Source organism: Artemia franciscana, chromosome 14 (genome assembly GCF_032884065.1).
Source record: "Artemia franciscana chromosome 14, ASM3288406v1, whole genome shotgun sequence".
Classification (NCBI taxonomy): domain Eukaryota; kingdom Metazoa; phylum Arthropoda; class Branchiopoda; order Anostraca; family Artemiidae; genus Artemia; species Artemia franciscana.
Window position 1 is genome coordinate 31312991 of NC_088876.1, and position 22124 is coordinate 31335114.

Genomic DNA, 22124 nt, shown 5'->3' on the forward strand with positions numbered 1-22124 from the left:
GGAGAAGGAGGCCTAGTTGCCCTCCAGTTTTTCGGTTACTTAAAAAGGCAACTAGAACTTTTAATTTTTAATGAACGTTTTTATTAGTAAAAAATACACGTAACTTAAGAATTAACTTACGTAACAAACTTTCATAACCTTATATTTTTATTATGTATACGAGGGGGTTTGTACCCTCGTTAATACCTCGCTCTTTACACTAAATCGTAAGTTTTGTCCCAATTCTTTAAGAATGACCCCTGAATCAGAAAGGCCGTAGAATAAATAGTTGAAATTACTAAAAATACTTTAGCATAAAGAGCAAGGTATTTATCTCCTCCTAAATACCTCGCTCTTTATGCTAAAGTATTTTTAGAACCCCTCATATGCGTAATTATCTCTGTTCGTTTTAAGTTTCAACGCTACTTCTTCCTTTCATTTGAAAAAACGTTTTCATGTTTATTTTTCATTGTTTTCTTATAGTAATGCTAGAGAACCCTGCGCCCTTTTCATTGAATTTTTCTTCCCCCGTGACAGATTCCTCCAAGGAAAGATCCTCCAAAATAGCCCCCTCTCCTCAGCCCCACCCCCAAACAAAATAAAATCCCCCTGAAAACGTCTGTACACTTCCCAATAACCATTACTATATGTAAACACTGGTCAAAGTTTGTAACTTGCAGCCCCTCCCCCAGGGATTGTGGGGGAGTAAGTAATCCCCAAAGACATAGTTAATATGGTTTTCGACTATGATGAACAAAATGGCTATCTCAAAATTTTGATCCGTTGACTTTGGAAAAAAATGAGCGTGGGAGGGGGCCTAGATGCCCTCCAATTTTTTTGGTCACTTAAAAAGGGCACTAGAACTTTTCATTTCCGTTAGAATGAGCCCTCTTGCGACATTCTAGGACCACTTGGTCGATACGATGACCCCTGGGGAAAAGAAAATACAAAATTCCACATTTTTGTAGATAGGAGCTTGAAACTTCTATAGTAGGGTTCTCTGATACGCTGAATCTGATGGTGTCATTTTCGTTAAGATCCTACGACTTTTAGGGGATGTTTCTCCCTATTTTCTAAAATAAGGCAAATTTTCTCAGACTCGTAACTTTTGATGGGTAAGACTAAACTTAATGAAACTTATATATTTAAAATCAGCATTAAAATGCGATTCTTTTGATGTAGCTATTGATATCAAAATTCAATTTTTTAGAGTTTTGGTTACTATTGAGCCGGTTCGCTCCTTACTACAGTTCGTTACCACGAACTGTTTGAAAACAATTCTACATATATCCCATTGACTTGATTGAAATTACCTTTGTGATGAGTGTGGGAGCTTTTTTTCCTGGTATAAGAGCAGTAGTTATGATAACATCAACTTCCTTAGCTTGTTTGGCAAACAACGCCATTTCCGCTTCAATAAATTCTTTCGACATCTCTTTCGCATAGCCTCCGACAGCTTCACCTTCTTCCTAAAAAGATGTAAGTTCTATGTAAATCAGCTAACCATTTTTCTTTTTACAACCGCATTAATTTCTACAACCAGTTATTTCTACTCCACTTATTTCCTAATGTATACCCCGATGTAATAATGTTTACCTACTTTCACGTTTTACTTTGACCGTCTGAGATACATAGGATAAAAATCAGGACGTCACAGCCAAACTAGACTTGCGCAGAAAAATATCTACACTTTAACTAATACAGTTTTTAAATTCTATTATGTCTGACTTTCTTCCAAGAATTATATTCATTTAATAAAATACTTCCTATGCTCAGAAAATGCTTATTTTGCTTATCCACTTTTTTCAAGCAGAAGGTTTTTTTCAGAGACGATTTTAGAGGGGGACTAATTGATAAATCATTAATCAAATAAAAAAAAATTAATAATAATTTTGTTAATAAATGAAAATTTTGCAAAATATACTAATTATACTAAATTTATCGGTACAAACACCTTTTATACAATGCGTAATGTCATTGCAATACTGTTTTGTACATTTAAAAGTATGAAAAAGTGAAGTCATTTACATGAATTTTTTTCTCAAAATTAAGGGTTGAGAGCATGGTCAGCTAAAGGGGGTACGTCCTGCCCATGACCCACCAATATATTTCTATGCCCCACGTTAGAAATCATCGCATTAGAGCCATAGCTTTTCTGGTAGGTACTTGAATGAATTGATCCCGTCAATAAACTTTATATATATATATATATATATATATATATATATATATATATATATATATATATATATATATATATATATATATTATTCCGTCATGAAGTTGTTTGTCGACTGACGTCATGTTTGTCGACTGACGAAATTACAGACCGGGACACCGGGACACAAATGACGACCGGGACACAGGGAATATAAATGACGACCGGGACACTCAAAGAGAAATTACAGACTAGAACACCGGGACACAAATGACGACCGGGACACAGGAAATATAAATGACGACCGGGGCACAGGGACACAACAACAACGGGGACGCCGGGGGGCACAGGGAGGATATATAAATGACGACGGGGACACAGGGAATGTTCGATTAGCAATCACCATCAACAAAGCTCAAGGGCAATCATTAGACTAATGAGGTATAGATCTGAATACGGATTGTTTTTCCCATGGACAATTATATGTTGCATGTTCAGAGTCGGTAAACCTGACAATCTATTTATATGCACAGACAATAGGACAGCGAAGAATGTTGTATATTCGCAAGTTTTACGTAATTAAAAACATATATATACAACCTATTTTTATATATATATAGATCTATCTATATTCACAGGTGGGACACAGGGACACAACTACAATGGCGTGTAACTAATATGGCACGTAACAACTTACTCGAGCGGGGGGGGGGGCTTGGGGGACAAAGTGCCCCCACCAACTAAGTGTTGGGATGGCGCGAAGCCCACCCCAACAGCTAGTATACATATATATATATATATATATATATATATATATATATATATATATATATATATATATATATATATATATATATATATATATATATATATATATATATATATATATTGTCATCATTAAAACAGCATTATATATAACATCATCATTAAAAGCAATTGCTGAAGAAATATTTTGTTAGGGTTGACGTCATGGTCATTCATAGGCCTCATTCTGTGATATGATAGACGCATAAAATAAGAAGGAATTTATTTATTCGAGAATAGGGAAGGAGGTAAATTCAGAAAAAGTCATAAAGTAAACATACTAGAATTCTAGTGTTAGTATCTTCCAAAACTAAGACTTAATAGCCGTCATTCATCATCAGCTCATCATCGACCATTATTATTCCTAACCTTGCCCAGAAACCTTTTCCTTCACCCAGAGGCAAGAAAAATAAACCCTTAATATACTAATAAAATAATACCCAAAATAAACCCTAATAAAGTTATTGATCTCCCTTAAACCAAATATTTATTGTAACAAAAATTTGAAAAATAGCAAAATATTGCCACATCCCACTCAACTGTGAATTCAACAACTAAGCTCAAAAAGATAATTATGGATTTAGATTGTTGATTAAATGAAAAAAAAAGTTTTTAACTGAAAGTAAGGAGCGACATTAATTAAAAAGAACAAAAATTACTCCGTATATTAAGGGGACTTTTCCCTCCTCAACGCCCCGCTCTTTACGCTAAAGTTTGACTCTTTCTCTCAACTTTACTTTTTAAAACAGTTAAAAAACTTTAGCGTAAAGAGCGGGGCGTTGAGGAGGGAAAAGCCATATTTATTTTTTCATTGCTTTTTTTGAAATAGTGTTAGAATATTCTTCGCCCCCTTCATGGAAATTATCTTCCCCCATGACATATTCCTCCATGGAAAGATCATCCCACGTGACTCCCTCCCCTCAAACCCCCCTTCTAACCAAAAAATACCCCTGAAAACGTCTGTGCACTTCCCAATAACCATTACTATACTTAAACACTGGTCAAATTTTTTAACTTGCAGCCCCTCCCCCTTGGACTATGGGGGAGTAAATCGTCTCCAAAGACATTGTTATTAGGTTTTTGGACTAAGCTAAACAAAATGGCTATTTCAAAATTTTGATCCAATGACTTTGGGAAAATAATGAGCGTGGGAGGGGCCCTAGTTGCCCTCCAATTTTTTCGTTCACATAAAAGGGAACTAGAACTTTTCGTTTCCGTTATAATGAGCCCTCTCGCGACATTCTAGCACCACTGGGCGGATACGATCACCCCTGAAAAAAAAAAGACAAAAAAAAGACACGGACCCGTGATCGGTCTTCTGGCAAAAAATACGAAATTCCATATTGTTGTAGATAGGAGATTGAAACTTCTTCAGTCGGGTTCTCTGATACGCTGAATGCGATGGTGTGATTTTCGTTAGGATTCTTTGACTTTTAGTGGGTGTTTCCCCCTATTTTCCAAAATAAGACAAATTATCACAGGCTCGTAACTTTTGATGGGTAAGACTAAATTTGATTAAGCTTATATATCTAAAATTATCATGAAAATTCAATTCTTTTGATGTATCTATTAGTATCAAAATTCCGTTTTTTAAGAGGTTTGCTTACTATTGAGCCGGGTCGCTCCTTACAACAGTTCATGGTAACGAACTATAAGTAAGGAGCGACACGGCTCAATAGTAATCGAAACTCGAAAAAAAAAAATCCGTTAACACTAGATACATCATGAGAATCCATTTTTTACACTGATTTTTGTTGATTTTTAACGTTTTAACGTTAATTTAAAACGTTTCTGAAACGTTTTAACAGTTTTGTATATACTTAAAACCTTTTTATGGGTAATTGATACAAAAGATAATAAACACGCAGAAATGGAAGAACGTGAAAAGCCTTGCAAGTCTCATAGCAAAGTACGGTACACAAACAAACTTACTTCCTTTACTTGGCTTAAGCATTTACTGCCCATGGTATGTTGTATTTTTCTTGTCGTATTTCATTTTCTTCTTCGTGAAGTGAATAAATTAGGAAGAAAAAGAAGAAGAGCAATCAGACAAATATATACAAAAAAAAATGATTTTTTTCCCTTCTCTTTATTCCCTTTTATTCCAAATATCAAAATAAAAGAAAGAATCTAAAACCAAAAGAAATGAAAAAAAAATCAAAACAATACATACAACAACTACTCTTGTATTTTTCTTGTCGTATTTCTTTTTCTTCTCCGTGAGGTGAAAAAATTAGGGAAAAAAAAGAAGAGCAATCAGACGAATAAACACAAAAAAAATTAAAAGTTTTTTTTTCCTTCTCTTTATTCCCTTTTATTCCAAATATCAAAATAAAAGAAAGAATCTAAAACCAAAAGAAATAAAAAAAAAAAAATCAAAACAATACATACAATAACTACTCCGTGCAAGAACCACAAAAGTAGAATCAACAGTCAAAGCGCAACTCGTCTCAACAATACAGGAGCCACCTGTAGGCATTAAAAATTCAAATTCAAACTGCTTCTTACCTTGAAATCTAGTTCAAGAAATTCAGCACCCATGGACTCCACTTGTTCCTTTACAGCTGATCTTGTATCAAATCCACGGACAATAGCACCCATGTTTTTAGCTTGTCCCATAGCAGCAAGTCCTGCTACACCCCCGCCAATAACTAAAATTTTTGCTGGCGGAACTTTACCAGCGGCAGTAATCTGGCCTGAAATTAATGTGTTTCCATTGAAATTAATATGACAAAAGAAGACAAGTGAAGAACATTAGCCATAGATATGAGTGATTCAGAAGCCCAAAATATTGCCTCTAATCTAAACTTCTAATAGTTTACTACTTATGCCCTCAATAAACACTTTATATTGTATGCACTTAGAAAAGTCTTCTAAAATTGAGGATTCAATTACTCCAAATGAATGACCTAATCCTTTTCAATTAGACCCAATCAATGAGGATTCAATTAGCCGAAATAAATGCCCAAATCCTTTTCAAATAGCCCGAATCAATGGGGAATCTTAGCCCAAATGAACCAAAGAATTGGTTCCAATATACGCATTTCCTTCCACTACAAAACACTGTCACGCATACTAAAAAACACTCAAATCTCATGATTTGTAAAGGTAAAAGAACATAAGGAAATCTCGAACATTTTAAGGCAAATTAAGTATTAAATAAAATCGATCCAGTGGTGTATTGTCCATGTTGTTTTTCTTTTTGTTTTACGGAGATACATAATTTGTGATATAACCCGAACCAGCTGGTTATTACTAGGACCTAGTTAGGAAAAATATAGTTTTCCAGAAAAACTAGGTTGTTTGTGTCAGTCTATTACCAGCTATTGCTTTTGAATTAAATATGATTTCTTTTTCTATATTAAAAAATCAATTTACTTAATAATATTTTATCCGTCTTAACCGAGTGGTTAGCATGCTAGACTTGAAGGCCTTTATTCGCGAGGACAGGGGTTCAAGTCCTGGTGCCGCTGGTTCTTTGATTTGGAACAGAGGTCAGTAGTATGACTCTTTAAGCTCAGACAGAGTCAACCCAGATCTAAATGGGTACCAGAAGACATTTGGGGAAGGTAAACAGGAAAAGGGTTCGAAGGCACAGGATGGCTAACCCCCCCCCCCTCAATAGTACTTCCTGGGTAAAGGGCCATGAAAGGGAGATCAGTACTGCTGGTAGGGATTGTAAAGTCCAGTGCTGTATTCTTTACCTTCTTTTACTTAATCTGAATTAGATTGGGAGATTTTTCACAGTTGATTCGTTCAGCTTGGGTATGCGGTCCTTAGGCTTGGTAATAGTATTCCTAAAAACAGAGAACATCTGAGCATTGGATTTTTATACCCTGATATATTCCCAACTTTGAAAGGCAATATATTAGCCTATAATAGAAGTCCATAACTATTATGAATATAAATAATGGTGTAAGTTAACTTTTACGGGTAGGAATTCAAGTTCCCTCTCTCCCCAAAACACATTTTCTGTCAAACACTATCAGCAACTAGCAAAGGAACCAGTCTAACGACCACCATAAACAGGAAATACCCAAACATCGTCCCCATTTTTTTAGTGTGAAAGTTACGGATATTTAACAAATATTTAGGTAGAAAATTATACTCCTAATGACTTATCACACTTGGTGGCCACTTAAATAGAATTCCTAAGCATACAAGATAAAACAATCTTTTCAAGCAGAGACCAAACACTTATAAAGTCCAATCCAAAGAGTATGATTAACCTATAAGAGTGAAAAATGGCACTAGTGTAAAAAAAATCAACACCATCTAGCGTTTGGCCCCTTTTGGCCTTTTTCAAACTTTGTATTCGGTTTCCTGTCCAAAATTAAGATCTAACGCTAGGTGGCTGGCGTTTGCCCCCCTCCCCCTCGCTGGAAACATAGAAGGGTATTTTCCGATGGGGGTATTTTCCAAGGGAAATATTTCCCGGAGGGTTTTCCCGCAGGGGGTGGGAGCATTTTCCTCAAGAGAAGGGGTGGTGGTGTTTCCCTCAGGGAGAGGGTATTTTCCTGGGGAGTATTTTCCACGGGGGGGGGGGGCTATTTTCTTATAGATTTTTATAGAATTGTTTTTATAGATAGACTGAGGCTCGTCTGTTTGAGTCATCTCAAATCCAGAGAATTAAAAGTGAACACTTATGAATCCTAACCTTCCGTACGTCTTGCATATTTTTTCAGTATTTTGTTGTTTTTTTGGGGGGAGGGGGGAGGAGGAGAGACAATAACAAGTACAATCTGGGTATAACAATTTGCTCACGGGTACAAAAAAAATGCAATTTCTAAATTTCTAAATGTATACGAAACTGACACCAAAAAACTGGGTTCTGGGGACAAACTAAGGTCTGGAAGGGGCAATTGCTCCGCTGCCCCAGAGCAAATCATACCCCTAGACTCAACCTCCCCCCTCACATAATTTTGAATGGTTAGCACTAATGTATTCTTTATCTTCGGTTTTTTCTTCTTCGTTTTACTTCGGCGTCAGCAGAGCATTGGAACAACATAGAGAAAACTGTTTAAGGACTTATTTACCATATCTAGTGCCTTTAGTAAGCATTTAAGCTTGATTATTAAATTTAAGTTCTACTTGTTTTGGAATTGAATGAATGATTTTCATAATAATTTTAAGCATAATTTTCTGAGGGGGGGGGGGGGAAATGTCTAAAACTCAGACACTGATTCCCCAGTTACACCAATTGAACCATTTTTTTCTTATTATTAAACTTAAAAATAGAAAGAAACCCCGAACGCTAGATGGCGTTAATATTCTTGTCTACATTAGCGCCAGTTACCACTCTTATAAGTTATACCCACAATCTTTGGTCAAGTACATGATAGAAAGTATATGTGAAGCTTTAAATATACGGCTTTTCAAAAGTTGCACAGTTACGCTCTGCATTATCTCCTTTTTTATGGCACTTGGTATTAACCAGGTGACATATAGCGATCAAGAATTGTGTCGGTCGTTCTGTCCCGGTTTTGCTAGTTTAGGCACTTCCAGATAAGCTAAAACGATTGGCAGGCGTATCAGGTACCAGACCAGATTAAGTAAGAAATAGTCGTTTCCCCGATTCGACCATCTGGGGTGGGGGAGGGAGTGGGGGACAGTTAATTTGGAAAAATTAGAAAAAACGAGGTATTTTTAACTTACGAACGGGTAATCAGATCTTAATGAAATTTGATATTTAGAAGGATATCGTGTCTCAGAGCTCTTATTTAAATCCCTACCGGATCCGATGACATTGGGGCGAGTTGGAGATGGAAACCTAAAATCTTGGAAAGCGCTTAGAGAGGGGAGGGATCAGGATGAAACTTGATGGAAAAATTAATCACAAGTCCTAGATACGTGAATGACACAACCGGAACGGTTCCACTCTCTTTGGGGGAGTTGAGGGGAAGGTTAATTCTGAAAAATTCGAAAACATATATTTTTAACTTACGAAGGAGTGATTGGATCTTAATGAATTTCATATTTAGAAGAATCTCGTAACTTAGATCTATTATATTAAATGCCGACTGGATCCAGTGTCATTGGGAGGAGTTGGAGGGGGGAGGACCGCATATCTTGGAAAAGGCTTACACTGGAAACATCAGGGTGAAACTTGGTGAGAAGAATAAGCACAAGTCCAAGATACGTGACTGACAAAACCAGACCGGAATGGCTCTTTTTGGGGGAGTTGGGGGGGGGGGGGAATTCGGAAAAATTAGAAAAAATGAGGTATTTGTAACTTAGGAACGGGTAATCAGATCTTAATGAAATTTGATATTTAGAAGCATCTTGTGCTTCAGAGCTCTCATTTTCAATCCCGATCAGATCCAGTGACATTGGGGGACGTTTGAGGGGGAAACCGGAAATCTTGGAAAACGTGAAAATTGAGGTATCCTTATCTTACGAAGGGTGATCGTATCTTAATGAAACTTGATATATAGAAATATCTAATGTCTCAGATGCTCCATTTTCAATTCGAATACGATCCGGAGACAGAGGAGGTTAGAGGGGGGAAACAGAAATCTTGGAAAACGCTTAGAGTGGAGAGATCGGGATGAAACTTGATGGGAAGAATAAGCACAAGCTCTAGATACGTGATTGACATAATTGGAAGGGATTCGCTCTCTTTCGGAGAGTTGGGGGGGGGTGTTAATTCGGAAGAAATAGAAAAATTGATGTATTTTTAACTTAAAACGGTGACCAGATCTTAATGAAATTTGATATTTAGAAGGAACTCATGTCTCAGAGCTCTTATTTTAAATCCCGACCAGATCTGGTGACATTGGGGGAAGTTGGAGGGTGAAACCGGAAATCTTGGAAAACGCTTAGAGTGGAGAGATCGGGATGAAACTTGGTGGGTAGAATAAGCAAATGTCGTAGATACGTGATTGACGTAACTGGATTGGATCCGCTCTCTTTAGGGGAGATAGGGGGGGGGGTCCAGTGCTTTGGCGAGTTTGGTGCTTTTGGATGTGCTAGGACGATGAAAATTGGTAGACGTGTTAGGGACCTGCACAAATTGACTTGATAAAGTTTTTTCCCTGGTTCTACCATCTGGGGGGTTGAAAGGAGAGGAAAAATAAGAAAAAATGAGATATTTTTAACTTACGAATGGGTGATCGGATCTTAATGAATTTTGATATTTAGAAGGACCATGTGTCTCAGAGCTCTTATTTTAAATCCCTACCAGCATTAAGCCTCTGACTTTCCTTTTTAATCAATCTAATGATTCTTAGAATTTCGCTAGAGCTCATGCTATTTGAGCTCTTGGCTCTTCCGGCCTCGTCACAAGTGCCATATGAGCTCTTGTTTCGATTCAAAAATGAAAACGGATCAAGACAGAGGTTTCTGACAAAATATTAAGCAAAAGAAAAAGTGGAATGAACCACGATATGAGTAGCTGAGAAGCGAAATCTGCGAAGCTACAAATACAAAAGGTTTTGAGTATAGCATTACCCATGATCTAGAGCGGGAAAAGTTTTTGACTAAAGCATTACCAATGATCCAGAGTGGGAAAAGTTTTTGACTATAGCATGATCCAGAGTGGGAAAAGTTTTTGACAATGGTTTTGACTATAGCATTACCCATGATCCAGAGTGGGAAAAGTTTTTGACTATGGTTTTGACTATAGCATTACCCCTGATCCAGAGTGGAAAAAGTTTTTATGTGCTTATGCGCTATAGTCTACAAAATATTACCCCTTTAAATGGGTAGCTGGTGAAACCTGAGAAAAGTAAACAGGAATGGGGTGCATAAGTACGGTATGGCAGGCCCCCAGCCTCCCATTGCACTTCCTGGCTGACGCACAATAAAACGAAGATCAGCACCGGCGGTAGAATTTGTAGAGGTCAATGTCGTGTTCATTTTCAATCTTTTAAAGCCATTTAAGGGCAGAATTAGTCAAAGAGGTTAGTCATTTTGGACGGAGTTATTTCACATGAAATTTATTGATTATTTTGAAAAATAAAATCTAAAAACTTTCTGAGAAGCATACAGCGTTGAGTATCAGTCCTGAGCCTTGACGACAGATTAAATATTAAAAGTTGGCCATCTAGCTTTTTGGGCCATCAGACAAGTTTAAGATCAATTCTTACAATGGAATCAACTCTTATAAAATCAAAACAACTCTCATAAAGACATAGAAAGTTTACACAAAATATAAAGATAAACTAGATGGAAAGACATGGATAATCACCTGAGAACAAGAAAAAGAGCCAGATAAAACAAAACTAGCAAGACAGTAGTTGGCTAAATAACTGATTAAACAGAAAATTACCAGTGAAAAATCGACCAAAATTATTGGCTGCTTCAATAACGGCTCGATATCCAGCGATATTGGCCATTGAGCTAAGGGCATCAAAAACCTGGGCACGGGAAATTCGGGGCACACAATCCATCGCTGAAAACAAAAACGCTTGAAATTAATCTTAAAATTCAAATACTTTTTAGTTTAAAAAAAAAATGTTCAAAACGGACAAAACACCTAAACTTCATTTTTGTTTTATCATACTTGATATGCAAGATAAAGAAAAAAAAAGCAAATAATAGAATCAGTTGATCTAATAATAAATCCAGACATGGAAAAATATGAAATGACATAGCTAAACTCGTACTTCGGAATTATAGTAATGTAAAAAAGCCAGAATGAGAAATTGCTCATTTCTCACATATCGGGGGACAATCCGCTATAGTTTGAGATTTGGCACGCTGGGCGGTACACCCTCACCATTCATACTCCCATTCCTAAGCGGCTGTTAATATGTTGCGAGATAATCGGTTGTAGTTTGAGGGCAGGCGTCACTTATTGTTGTCTATATAAAAATGCTGCCTACAACAAAAACTTAACAAATAGGATAAAATTTTCGGGGGGGGGGGAGGAGTCCAACCCGATACTCCTACTCCTGAATACGACATTGATACGGAACACCAATGTTTGTTTACATTATACAAACAGGAGAATGGTCTTAAACGCAATTGACATTGGAATTAGATCCTAAAAAAATCATTATTTGATGCAACTTTTTGTTTGAAAGTATTATTTAAATTTTTTCGGAGCACCATTACAAATACACAGATTTAAGAGTAAATTCAAAATTTTATTACTATACCTAAAGTAACATAAAACGTTGAGTTGGTAGGATTGCTGTCTGAGAGCCTAAAATCGAACAAAAAACAATCACATGATCGAAAAGTATTTGACTATTGTCAAGGCCGTATCCAGGGAGAGATTTTACCAAGCTTGAACCCCCCCCCCCTCTAAAATTTGCGTCCAAGCTGTAAAAAAGTAGCATGAGGGAACGATAAAAGGCAGGAAGGATATTTTGTGTGAATGGCGTGGTTCCCAAGGGACAATGCACCTATCAATAAACACTTCAGGGTAATTCAGAAACTAAAATGAAAAGACATTTAAGATTTAATTATATATAATTTAATTAGCATGGTTGTATTAGCGATGACATAAGGTATTACAACTTATAGCCGACAGTTGAAATTTCGGATTACAATGGGTCCAAGACGAAAAGCACATGGTCAGGATTCAACGTAAAGCTAAAAATAAAACTAACGTTTCATAGGCAAGAAATTCAAAATAGGATTTTCGATGATATACACTAAATGTATTTTAATTTTTTTTATTAGATATTCAGTAATTTTCATTTATTTAGTCTTAATCTCGCTTTCATTTTTATATTCGCCTTCTACGAAAAATTAAGCGAGAAAAAGGGGTTTTTATTTCAACAAAACAGCGAACAAGAAATAAAACAACATTTTAATTTAAAAAAATGTGAATGTTTCTGCCCTACGTCCAGTCTTCAACGAAAAAAAAAACACAAAAAAACGACAACTAAACACAGGAAACTAAAAAAAAGAAAAAAGAATAATAAATAAGCAAGAACAACTCACATCATAAATAAACTTCAACACAAGAATAAAACCAAAGCGAAGGTCTATAGTGAAAACAATAAATTACTCTCCTCTCAACATTCAGTGGACAAACTTTACAAACTTTACAATTTACAGTACAAACTTAAAAATTTACAAACTTCAAAATTCAAACACATGTAGAAGACAGGTCTTTTACGACTGCTGCGTACAGGTCTTTTAGCAACTCACCGAATCGCCAAGCCATCTGAGGCCAACACAGTTACGCACGCTCAGTCTCCATCCCTATCTATTCAAATCCTCCCTCTTTATACCCTTCCAGTAAGTTCCCATTTCTCTTAAATCTTTATTTACGACATCCTTCCACCCCAACTGTCGACGACCTACTTTCTGTTTAGCTCTAGGTGGTTGGCCGACAAGGACAATCTTTGGCAATCTGCAGAAAACGTCCTAACCATCTCGTACTTTCTCTGATTAAAGCCTTAAAAATGGGGATTGAACCACATTTTTCGCACAGCCTGCTGTTGAAATACGGTCAGTCAGTCGGGTACCCGAAACAGCCCATAGAAATTTTCGTTACAAAACATTTGACAAATCTTCATCATTTTTTTTCGGAGCGCACATACTTCACGACCCTATCTGAAAACAGGCCTATTATAAGAAAAATATAGGAACTCTGAGGAAAAATATAAACATCTTACAATTCAAGAAGTGAGCAGCTACTAAACCCAGCTCTTTACGTACAAACCTGACTTAAATAATAGGTAGAAAAAATTTTAAACACAGCATTCTAGAATAGACTTTAAATTATGTAGGCCAAAAATTTGTATCTCGCTATAGCTTCCTTTTTCTCTTTATTAATTTAAAAAACTTTTTCCACAAAATGAGTTTTTCAAAGAAAAGTAAAGAGCTCCATTAAGCCAAAAATGAGCAAAACTAAAGTCAAATAATCTTCCATGCGTAAAACTACCACAAATCACTATCAATAAATAAATGAAACTCAAAACGAACAGAAATTACAATAAATAGCCGAGTCAAACTCAAAACAAGCAAAAATTAACATGAATAGGGGTGATATCCCCAATGCCTTCTCAAGATCAGAACAGAATTTGCACTTTTCTGAAAAAAAACAACAAAAAAACAAATGATCACGGACTGTCGGTTTAATTAACATAAATTGATATTTATTTCTTAGAGTTTAGATAATTTTTTATTTATGAAAGTAAGAGAAGTGAAAACATTTCAATGCAAATTACTCAAGTGGAGATCTTGACTGTATTATTTGCAACAACTCTAGCTCTAGCTCCTCTCTTTTTTACTGGTATGCAAATTAATCGAGTGGAGACCTCGACTGGATTATTTGCAAGTGCTCCAGCTCTAGCTGCTCTCTTTTTCACTGCTATGCAAATTACTCGAGTGGTGATCTCGACTGGATTATTTGTACTCTTGTACTTTACTTGTAGCGGGACCAGACGAGGACGCTTCACCCGGCATCTAGAAGACTACGTATGGTTGACTCCCATTTGTCGCGATCTTGTGCCAACTCTTCAGCAAACTGGAGCAGGCAGCTCTCCCACTTTCTGCCAAATCTTCGAAATCCACCAACAAGGTTGAGGTCGTTTTTGACAGTCGCCCACCAATTCTTTTATTGACCGCCAGGTCGCAGCAAGTTTTTGACAGTCGCCCACCAAATCTTTAATTGACCGCCAGGTCGCAACGGGGCAGCTAGAAGTACTTGCTCCATGATACGGTCATTGGGTCTTCTAAGCACATTAACAAGCCAACGCAGTCTTCTCTGTTTGACAATCGTGGGGGCAGGTTTGATTTTACAGCGGCGGTGGTGCACATCAACATTTGAAATTCTGTCGGAGTATCGAATCTTCAGGAATTTTCGTAGACAGCGGTAGTCAAAGACTTCCAAATCATGGAGATGAAGCACCTCCAGTGGCCAAGTTTCGACTGCATAAAAAAACACAGATCTAACAGCCGCTTTATATACAGAAATTTTTTACCTTCACGCTGATCTCCCGCCGATCTCACAAATGGCGGCGAAGTTGTGAGAAGAAAGCCTGGGCTTTGTTTATTCTGTTCTGTACGTCAACGTCGCAGCCTCTATGAGGGTCTATTACTGAGCCAAGATAGGTGAAGCCATCGACTTTTTCCAACTCTTGTCCGTAAAGAACAAGCTGATAATCTGACTGTATATTTAGATCCATGACTTTAGTTTTGGCCGTGTTGATCTTCATACCCAGTAGCTGAGAGAAATGTGCTATTTCATTTAACATTGCTTGGGCAGTTGCTAGATCAGCAGCAAGAGCGTCGATGTCATCCTTGTAGTCCAGGTCAGACACATTAATACCCAATCAAAAACATAACAACACCATCAAAACTTGAGCGCCCTTTTTAGAATCCAATCTATGCAGTAGCTAAACAAAACAGGGGACAATATACACCCCTGTTTCACACCACTTTCTACACTGAAGGATTTAGTTTCTTCGCCCAGCACTCTTACGATCGATCTGCAATGTTCGTAGTAGGCAATCAACAGCTCCAGCTCCAATAAGGCGAAGAGTGAAGATTTGGTCAGTGCACCCTCTCCCTCTTCGAAACCCGCACTGATTTTCACGTGATCGCTCACCCCTTACTTCTTCGAACCTATTAAGCATAATCATCGCAAATACTTTGGTAGCCAAATACATGAGTGATATCCTTCGGTAGTTGCGGCTGTCGTATTTGTCCCCCTTTTTAAATACTGGGGTTATCACTGACATCTTCCAATCAGACGGGAAGGTCTTCTTCTCCCATATCAGACTGAAGAGGGTTTCTAGCTGCTGCGCTACAACGCGTGGTGAGGCCTTGTAAACCTCAGGAAGGAGACCATCTTCTCCAGCTGACTTATTGTTTTTTAGCCGTTCGGTCGCGTTTAGTATCTCTGAAGCTGAAGGTGGGGCCATGTCGATTTCATATGATGGTCTTTCAGCTGTTGGTGGCAGCAATGGCGTTGCATCTTGCCCATCTGTATTTGGATTAAGAAGGTCTTTAAAGTAATTCTTTCAATGATCAAGTTTACCTCGTACATTAGGGATCACGCTTCCTTGATTGTCTTTTAGAGGACCCGCAACAGGTGACTTTTTTCCACTTACTTCTTTGAGGGTTCTATACAGCCTTCTCGTATCGTTATTTCTGGCTGCTTTTTCCATCTCTATAGAAACCCATCCCAAAATTGTTGGCGGTCTTGACGCAAGCTGCATTTAACCTGTTTACGTAGCGCCTTTCTTACTGCAATTGATGCGTTTAATGCCTGTCGCCTAGCCTTGATTAGCTTTACAGTTTTCTCAGAGACATAATTTTTCCTCGTCTTTGCAGGAGCATAGCCGATTACTTCAGCAGCCACCTTTTCCGTGGTGTTCCGAAATTTTTCTATCGGTCGGTAGGGTTTTCATCGCAGTCTGTCAGGCTTGCAAACTGGTTCTGTAACTTCAGCCAAAAGTCTTTTTTCATTGGTTGGGTTTTTTGTTTCTCCACGTTTAACTTCCTTTTTAGGGGTTTTTTCTTCCTCGCGCTCAACTTCAAGAGTATTTTTGCAACTACAAGCGTATGATCACTTCCAGATTTTGACCCAGTGCACGCCCCTCTCAGCTCGAGAATCGATTACTGAGAAGCGCCAACGCTGACAGATCAATATATGGTCAATTTGGGCAGCTGTGGAGCCATCATTTGAGCGCCAAGTTATCCTTTAAGAGGGTTTGTGTTGGAACATTGTATTGGTGATGATAAGGTTATGAGATCTCCCGAACTGGAGTAGTCTATCACCATTGGAGCACCAATGGCCGAATGTGGATGGACCAACAATATTGCTAACATTGGGGTCTGTTGGGCCAACACGGGAGTTCCAGTCACCCCCTAAAATTAGAGTCTTGCTTAGGTGATTTCTGCATTGTAATTTCCAGATCAGAGTAGAAGGAGTCCGTATCAGCATCCATTGCCACTCTCGTTGGTGCGTAGACAGTAATGATAGAAATGTTGGATAATCTTCCTTCAAGCCGTAGTCTGGCTATTCTCGGGTTCACTGGATCCCATGCAAGAAGAGCTTTTTGCATACGGCGCCCTATCATAAAGCCCACTCCTTGGTCACCAGATGCATCTTGCGCACCAGAGTTGAGAAATAAGTAAGAGTTGTCGGAGTCACGGACTGGTATGGTTTCTTCAGACACTCCGTTCAATCTTGTCTCTGATAGATAAAGAACGTCTGCTTGGTAACGATTCATTTTCATAGGCATCACTAGCCTTGTTGATTCACGCTTCACCTCACATTCCAGCTATAGACTCGGAATTCATACTTTTGTTGATTTATTTCGCAGGGAATAGCTCGCACACTTTTCGATGTCATGATATTATGTCAATGTCACGATGTCAATGATATAAATGTTGGATAATCTTCCTTCAAGCCGAAGTCTGGCTATTCTCGGGTTCGCTGGATCCCATGCAAGAAGAACTTTTTGCACACGGATCCCTATCACAAAGCCCACTCCATGGTCACCAGATCCATCTTGCGCAAAAGAGTTGAGGAATAAGTAAGAGTTGTGGGAGTCACGGACTGGTATGGTTTCTTCAGACACTCCGTTCAATCTTGTCTCTGATAGACAAAGAACATCTGCTTGGTAACGATTCATTTTCATAGGCATCACTAGCCTTGTTGATTCACGCTTCACGGATCTCACATTCCAGCTATAAACTCGGAATTCATACTTTTGTAGATTTATTTCGCAGGGAATAGCTCGCACACTTTTCGATGTCGCCGCTATTCCAGAGAGCGAGATCGCGTCACTTGAAACCAGGGACACCGTAGCTAAAGTTGTTTAGATGGTAATTGATTCAGCACGAGTTTCAAAAAAAAAAAAAATACTTAGTCAATACATGCTTTTTTTCAGAAATTTGGTTTAAAAATTGAAAAATACTTAAAGAAGTGAAGATAAAGTTTATCCTTATACAAAACGAGTTAACTATGATTATTCTGCATATTACGAAGCAAGAATTGTTTCCTTATGTCCTTATGATTCCTTATGTCCAGTGAGGGTCATAGGCTTATACCTTTTTTTTTCAAGATAACTATTTAAAACAACTCAAGTTGCTCTTGACAACAAATCGGAAATTCTTACCAAAAGCAGTCATCTTCCTTTGAGCAAGCTTGTCAACTATGTCTTTGTTTTGAGCAGGGTACAGAAATGAATACAAAATCCCATTGTCCTTAAAATTTGCAACTTCAGATTCCAAAGGCTGGCGAACTTTCAAAATGATGTCTATAATTATAAATATAAAGTAAAAACAAATGCCAACAGCAGTAGTTGGCATAAATATATATATATATATATATATATATATATATATATATATATATATATATATATATAATATGTAATTGTAAAAGTAAAAACAAATGCCAACAGCAGTAGTTGGCAATTTTTTGTTTGTGTCAGATGAATCAGTGTCTTGTGCTTTTTTAATTAAAAGAAGTTCAAGCATACAACAATTCTTAGTATGTTAAACCATAGTTAACAACAGGTAGCTATACATAATTAACCACGTATATTAGAGATATAACACTAACCATATAATATCGAACATAGCATATTAAACGACATTATAAACCAGATTTAAACCTTAGTCAATTCAAGATATTAAACGAAAAAAAAAATATAACTAAACACAAATCTTAATTTTTCAAAATTTATAGCACTATTTCCAAACCCGTTTTCGCTATTTTGGTATAACACATCACTAAAATGTCAAACCCTTTAACCTCCTTAAACCTCTAAACGGGACGTTAAGAGGTAAATCTTTAAGCGCCTCTCAAAGTACTCTTTATCAATAACTAAAGTTAGATTTTTAACTATTGTTAAAGATAAAATGGAGCAAAAATTAATGATACTTAGAAGAATTCATAAAGATTTTAAATTATAAAAAAAAATCAGATCGAAATTGGAGCTATGTCGGAATAAAAAATTTGCACTGTTCGAACATTATACACAGGAATCGAGGGTTCGAGCCCCCAAACATGAGTTGACACATCTGTGTCAATAAAAATGAAATACAATGCAGTAAGCAACACTGTTGAAAGATAATTTGTTCTCGAGATGCTCAAATAAAAAAGGATATGTTCAAAAGTGTGTCTTGTTTTCATTAAAACGAATATTTTGCTTTTATTTATCAAAAAAAATCAAAACTTTACACAAACCAGGGGACTACCGATGCCCCTTGACAAGGTCATTGGGCTACAATGCTCCTCCCATGAAACAGGAAGACATTACAAAATGTATAAAGTTGGAAAAATGGGGAGGTTTAGGTAAAAATCAAACTCATCAGAAATTGTCAGACAATATTCATGCTTTTACATTTTTTTGTACTTGATCAATTTAATAAGTTTTGACCACTAAATCAGTACAAAAAATCGCTTAAAATCCAAGTTAACTACTGAGCCCCCTTTGTTTTTCATCGTTTAAGCTTTTCAAAAGGTGTGGTAATCTAATATTTCTATTCAAAACTTGATTATAATAAAAATAAATTAAAAGACAAAAAAACGCAAGTTACGAAGTTTTGACCGCTTACTAAGATAAAGAGCTGTTAAAATACACAACTAAGACAGCGTACATTCGTTTCGAAAGCACATTTGAATAAAAACTATACCTCTTAAATTTACATTTATTTAAGAAAATTTTGTGATTTGTTTTAGTTGTTTAAAAAAATTATTAGAAAATTTAAATTAAGTAAAAAATTACTGTTTACACACTATATTGCAACACAGTAAGATTCGTTTAGGATTTCTTCTCTATGAAAACTCAGGAACTGCAAGTTTTTCTTATACAGGTGTGTTTCTAAGGAATACATTATCAATAATTCCATAAAAGACGTTAGACATATCAGGTTTAATATGATGTACATTAAAGTTACAACTTACTATTTTCTATTTTTGTCCACATCCATGAATGTTCAGATGTGTTGTATCTTACTGCAGTATTATATTTTGCTCTTAATTAATAATTATTATCATATAAAATTCTAAAGAAAATCATTATGTCACCTAATTTTTATCTAATTTGATCGTTAATACTTCCGTTGGAAAAATGACCTTTTTTTTACATACCTAGCTAATTACTCATTCTTTTTCTCGAATCTGCAAGAAGCATATAATGCACTGCTATATAGATGGCATATATATATATAACTACATATTTTTGAAACGCTACCTACACTCAGTTTCATTTAGAAATTAAACATAGTAGTTATTATTAAATTAAACAAGTTGCGAAAATTTTCCACAAAAAATGCCATTTTTGAATATCTAACAAGTATCAAATTCTAGCTTAGGGACTTTTTACTATCTCAGAAATTAGTTGATTTAGGCGAAAGAAACTTTTATGACTGAATCCTGGGACTAAAATATATCCTTGAAAGGTGTATCTCTACCCGTTTCTTATTCTTAGGATTTAGAGGATGGAAAACCTGACGTCTAAATTTTGAAAAAAAAATGTTTATCTTAATTTTGAATTTTCGATCTCTTTTTCATTAAAGTTTTTCTAGTTTCTAGCTCTAGTTTCTAGAGAGATATCTCTAGACGTTGGTTAACAACCCACATTTTCCCCTCCATCACTGTTCAAAATTTAGAGCCCTTTCTGTAGCTCATGTGTGTAAATATGATTATAAGATATTTTGGAGTGAACCTTTCTACAACACCATTTATTTGTTTCTAGAATTTAGAGCCCTTTCTGTACCTCAAGTGTGTAAATATGATTATAAGGCATTTTGGGGTGAACCTTTCTACAACACCATTTATTTGTTTCTTGAATTTAGAACCCTTTCTGTACCTCAAGTGTGTAAATATGATTATAAGGTATTTGGGGTGAACCTTTCTACAATACCATTTATTTGTCTCTAGAAATAATTACCAGATGAAAAAACCTCTTTTTTATCGAGAACCTTGGCTCCAGCAGATGCAAAATCTTCATCGCGAAATTTTGCTTCAATACCAGCACCATTTTCGACGTTCACTGAAAAGCCTTTCTTAGCCAATGTTGCAACAACAGCAGGAGTTAAAGCTACCCTGAAAAAAAGAAATAACAATGTCAGAATCAAATTTATGACAATGGTGTTTCATTACACAATGTGACATTATATGACGATGTTGTTGAATAACCTTATAAAACAAATAAATCAAACTAATTACATAAATTAAAAAATTAGCTGATTTTTTTCAAAATATTGGCTGAATTATTAGTTATTCTCTTTTTAGTTTGGTCATCTCCTTTTTCATAAATTTATAAATATGGTAAAAAAATAACAGAACTATCTTTCCGAAAGAGCATGAGAAGTATATTCACATGCTAAAAAAAAAAAACATGATATGCCCGTTAGCAAAGCCGGAAATTTATTTTATACTAAATTGAAAGAGCCGCCGTCCTAGCCGAGTGGTTAGCGCTAGACTTGAAATCCTTTTTCCTGAGGACAGAGGTTGGAGTCCTGGAGTCACTGTTTATTTGGTGTGGAACTGGAGTCAGTGGTGTGACTCTATAAGTTCACCCAGATTTGATCCATCTCTATGCAGGGATTTTGAGAAATCTGAGGAAAAACATGGGAAGCGTTCAATGATTTGCCCCCAACCATATATTGCATTCCCAGCCAAAAGCAGAGACAAACTGACCGTAAGCGTATTCTAAAATACCCAGTCCACAGTTAATTAGGTCTCTTTAGGAAGCAAATTACATAGTAATATAATACTTTTTAGACTGAGAGATGCTGTAGACAAAGTGATAAGAGAAGAACAGTGAGATTTTAGAAAGGGTAGAGGATGTGTCGACCAAATTTTCACTCTTCCGTTAATAGTTGCGAAGTGCCAGACTTATCAAACTCTGTTGGTCTTCATTTTATATATCATGAGTAAGCGTTCGATTCTGTTGCTGGAAGAGCTTTATTAAAGATCCTATATTTGTATGGTATACCAAAAAAATAACATTAAAGTGGTTAATGCTATGTACGTGAATTCCACTGCTGCGGTTTCCTAGTAGGAAATGAGGTTAGCAGCGGATTTTGTATTAAATCAGGAGTTAAGCAGGGTTATGTTTTATCCCCCTTTATGTTGATCATTTTGATGGACTTTGTCCTAAGGAGCATAGGAAAGGCAATGGGAGACCACGGAATCAAATGGGGAGGATAAACTCTCCTGTACTTAGATTATGCTGATGATTTAAGCATCCTATTTGAAAGGATGCTTTTCAGGGGTGTCGGCCAAATGAATGAACTTTTACAGGTTTTACGA

The 22124-nt window shown here is 36.5% G+C and overlaps 1 protein-coding gene across 1 annotated transcript in view; it reads right to left on the reverse strand.

The window, feature by feature from the left end:
• LOC136035573 (NAD(P) transhydrogenase, mitochondrial-like) overlaps positions 1 to 22124 on the reverse strand; it is a gene marked incomplete in the record, with an annotated part of 125344 nt that overhangs the window by 74756 nt on the left and 28464 nt on the right. Inside the window, 4 exon segments of the mRNA XM_065717448.1 lie at positions 5450 to 5637; positions 11211 to 11333; positions 17974 to 18114; positions 20758 to 20912. Coding sequence (XP_065573520.1) covers positions 5450 to 5637; positions 11211 to 11333; positions 17974 to 18114; positions 20758 to 20912 — 607 coding nt within the window.